Source organism: Penicillium canariense (genome assembly GCF_028826845.1).
Source record: "Penicillium canariense strain IBT 26290 chromosome Unknown utg000008l_segment0_segment0, whole genome shotgun sequence".
Taxonomy (NCBI): domain Eukaryota; kingdom Fungi; phylum Ascomycota; class Eurotiomycetes; order Eurotiales; family Aspergillaceae; genus Penicillium; species Penicillium canariense.
The window spans coordinates 451460-455487 of record NW_026622735.1 but is presented as its reverse complement, the minus strand read 5'-3'; the positions used below and the strand labels follow the sequence as shown (position 1 = coordinate 455487).

The 4028-nt window shown below is 47.2% G+C and overlaps 1 protein-coding gene across 1 annotated transcript; it reads right to left on the bottom strand.

Moving 5' to 3' along the window:
• Positions 1-209: 209 nt before the first annotated feature.
• On the bottom strand, positions 210-3553 carry N7482_010166 (WD40 repeat domain-containing protein; the record flags this gene model as incomplete). Its single annotated transcript, XM_056692290.1, is given in 3 exon segments — positions 210-1994; positions 2041-3186; positions 3203-3553. Coding segments are annotated over 3 exon segments (3282 nt in total), but the record flags the coding sequence as incomplete, so codon positions are not given.
• Positions 3554-4028: the final 475 nt, after the last annotated feature.

Below are 4028 nucleotides of genomic sequence, written 5' to 3'. Positions count from 1 at the left end.
AAACGCGTAGATACAATATCGTTCTCTTTTATCTGGCGCAATATGACTCTACACGATCGTCTTGTCCCTCACAGCTAAATCGATATACGAGTACATAGAACGAAGACACAACCTAATCCTCTACGTGATGTCACACTATGTACCCGGCTCCCCTACTCCAGTACATATTTATTTAATCATTTATCTTTTGATGTAAAAAATATTCAAATCTATTTACAAAACTGGAAAAAGGATACCTTCCCCGATGCATGTCCCAGAGCAAGTCTGTTGCCATTGATCTTGAAGCGGCTAGGCCGAAACTCGACAGGTAGCCAGAGAATCCTTTCGCCGTCTAATCTTATCCATTGCCCGTCCTCAATAGATATGTCTCGATTCACAGAAGTTGTAAATGACATTTCAACATCGAGGGAGCTTAAACCGGCGTGGAAATATAGACCGTCCTGAGAAAATTCGGAAGTGTCGTCTGTTATTTCGAAAGTCCAAATTTCCGAGAGCCCGTCCGCGTCTAAGGCCCAGAGACACACCGTTTCATCCATAGACCAGGAAGCCAGTAGTCGGCTATCGGGTGAGAATGCCAAAGAATTAACCCAATCCGAATGACCATCAACTGTCTGATACAATGCGGCTGTCGCAAGGTCGTAGACACAGACTCTTCCATCATCTGTGCTAACCGCTAGTAGTCTGCCATCTGATGAGAAGGCCGCCGAGTGAACCGAATCCGAATGACAATCATAGGTCTGGTATAGTGTGCCTCTTGCAAGGTCCCAGACGCAAACTCTCCCATTATCTGTGCAAGACGCTAGTAATCTGCCATCATATGAGAAGGCCGCCGAGTGAACCGAACCGTATTGAGAATTCAGAGTCTGCTGTACAGTGCCTATCGGTAAGCCCCAAAGGCGTGCTGTCCCATCAGAAGAGCAGGATGCCAGTAGTCGACTATCGGGCGAGAAGGTCACCGAAGTCACAGGACGGGAATGCCCATCAAGAGTATGGGTAAGGGCACCCGTAGCTGTGTTCCAAAGACATACTGCTGGACTATCGAAAGACCCGGATGCCAAGGAAAGGCCATCGGGCGAGAACGTCATGAATCGCACCGGAGACTCAGGGTCATCTCCATTAATAATTTCAGTAATTCCGCCCGCCATCGGGTCCCAAAGGCGTACTGTTTCATTTGCAGAGCAAGATGCTAGTAGCTGACCGTCAGGTGAGAAGGCTACAGATTCAGAGGCTGCCGACAGAACAAAGCCCAAGGTCATATGGCCATCAATAGTCTTCTGTAGCCTGCCTGTCACCAAGTCCCAGAGATGCACAATCCAATCGGCAGAACCAGTAGCTAGCACCTGGCCATCAGGCGAGAAGACAACCGAGTTAACCGAGCTCGAATAGCTATCAAAAATCTGCTTTGAGACACCTGTAGTTGTATCCCAGAGGCGTACTGTCCGATCTTCAGACCCAGATGCCAGAAGGTGGCCATCCGGTGAGAAGGTGACCGACAAAACCGAACCCGAATGGCCCTCGAGAACATGCAACTCTTCACCCGTTGCTAGGTCCCAGATCCGTAATGTCTTATCATTAGATCCAGATGCTAGTAGATGACCACCAGGCGAGAAGGATAAGGAGTGAACTGAGCCGGAATGGCCTTCGAGGGTTTGTATAATCGCACCCGTTGCTGGGTTCCAGAGATGTATTGTCCGATCTTTAGACCCAGATGCTAGAAGGTGGCCATCCGGTGAGAAAGTGACCGACAAAACCGAATCCGAATGGCCTTCGAGAGTCTGTAGTTCTGCACCCCATATTTCCTCAACTACTGGTGACTGGCTTATCCAACGAGAACGCTCCTCCGTGAAGACTGAACGAATTATTGCCGTCTGGGGTGAAAATAGAAGTCCCGCACGATAGACCTGAAGTGGAGCTTGATCAACGATATGTTGAGTTTTTAGAATAAAGCGCTTAGCATCGTGGAAAAACTGTGAAATCAGAGAAGAGCCGTTTCCCTAAACCTATTAGTATAAATCATAAGTAGTGTCTTTTATGACTTACCCCTATAGCTGTTCGGAGGAGATCAAGAATACCCGATATTTCTAACGTATGGCCCAATAGACTCATTGCTTCTATCCAGTGCAAAAAATGCGTTTGGAGCAATGAATGAGCTTCATGGACTATGTTGGTCAACCCCGCGCATTGCACTAAGTGATGTGCCCAGTACCGACAAGCATACTGCATCTCTGGAGGAAGATGATCATTGATAGTTTGACAATCAACTTCCACACGTTGGCTCCCATAACTCGGTAGTTGACAGATATTCTCCTTTAGTTTTTGACACACGAGGAGGCATTTTCTGGTCAACATATTGTGCATCTCTGTCTTGCTTATACCGAGTGGGGTCTTCATTCTGGTGCTTGGATCAAGAAGAAATTCTCTGAAAGACAGGTGAAAAAGCCGTATAGGTGTTGTGTCATTGTCTGGCACTCTTAGTACTGACTGAAGCGGACTTAGTCGAAGATGTATAAGCCGCTGAGAGATGCCTAGAAGCTTTGATAGTGCGTCTATAGAAAGTGGACTCTCTAGTATCACTATAGCACCGATCACCTGGTGGAACTGCGAGACCAGCTGTTCTTTTTGGTTCTTATTTTGTCTTCTAAGAAGACGATCAAGAACCGGAAGGTATGTCCCAGCTAGCCTTGTTCGATCATCTTGATGCGTCAAGACTTCAGAAAGGCTATCGACAGGGTCCCAATCACGCTCTTCAAACATGCGACAAATAGTGGCAGCGAAGATGAATAATGGAACGGATAAAGCGACTAGCCTTTGGAGATCTCTCTCGCCTGGCCATTCTGTGGAGAGGCGATGCATTATCCTAATTTCTGCAAGTCGATGACTAAAGAATAAGGATATATCGTGCTCGATCACTTCTAAAGGAATATCATGGAGACGGGGTAAATCGGGCCTACTTGTTAAAAGCACTTGTAGACGCATTGTAGCTGCCTTTTGAAGTTGTGGGAGGAGTTGGAGTATAAGCTGTATGTCACCATCTCCCTCGCATTCGTCTAATGCGTCGATAACTATCACCATAGTCTGAAGTGAGATATTAGATCGGTGAAGTTTTTGGAGTGGTTGAAGAAGGAGCTTGTCGAATTGCTCCCGTAGTCCCTTTGCTGCGATACCGTAGTCCCTTTGCTGCGATACCTGGATTATCATGAACTGCTTGGTGCAGGATTGGCACCAGCAAAGGATTAGTAATTGCTAGTTGCCTAGCAATTGTTGGGAAAAGCTTCTTTGCATTCCCTCTGTCTCCTTCGCCCCTCTCAAAGAAAAAACTTGCTCCAAGTGAACGCACTTCGCTGAAAGATTTCGCTATCGTTCGAGAGATAGTCGACTTTCCGGTTCCAGCTATTCCATATAACCAGAATATGCCTTCCCTATATGGGGACGCAGCCCATTCTTTGATTTGATTGAGGATATCGGTCCGTGTGCCCGGAAGACATTCATCCTTATGCTGATTCTCATACGAATCAAACGCTGCCCCAGACACGATTGCTAGTTTATTGTCAAGATCTGCATAGAAGTTAGCACTGCCGACACTGAGCAACTACGCTCATCAGATACCTAGGGAAATATAAAACTCATTCGTGACCGAGCCATGGTTGATCCCTATCTGTGATCCGTGATTGAAGCCAGGAAATGATATGGTTGGATCCATGATGCTGCCTGTGAGCATTCTAGAGAAAGAGCGGGGTTCCTCGCCCTTTGGGCACCCTGAGCGTAGCCCAAAGTAACATGACCTCCCGGCTCGAATAATCTATTTTCCAGATTTCGGGCCACCCTCGGCGTGGCCCAATAATTGTTGAGCTGCGATCCCCACTCTGCCACTATCTAATTGGTTGGCGTTTATGCATTATGTTCACATAATCCATAACTAGCATATAGAGATCACGGCCACGGCCACCTCCAGCGTAGTCGGAGAATCTTGTCGACTCGGCCATTTCCCAGCGTATAATATGCCATCGCGCCGGGCAAAGATCTGGACG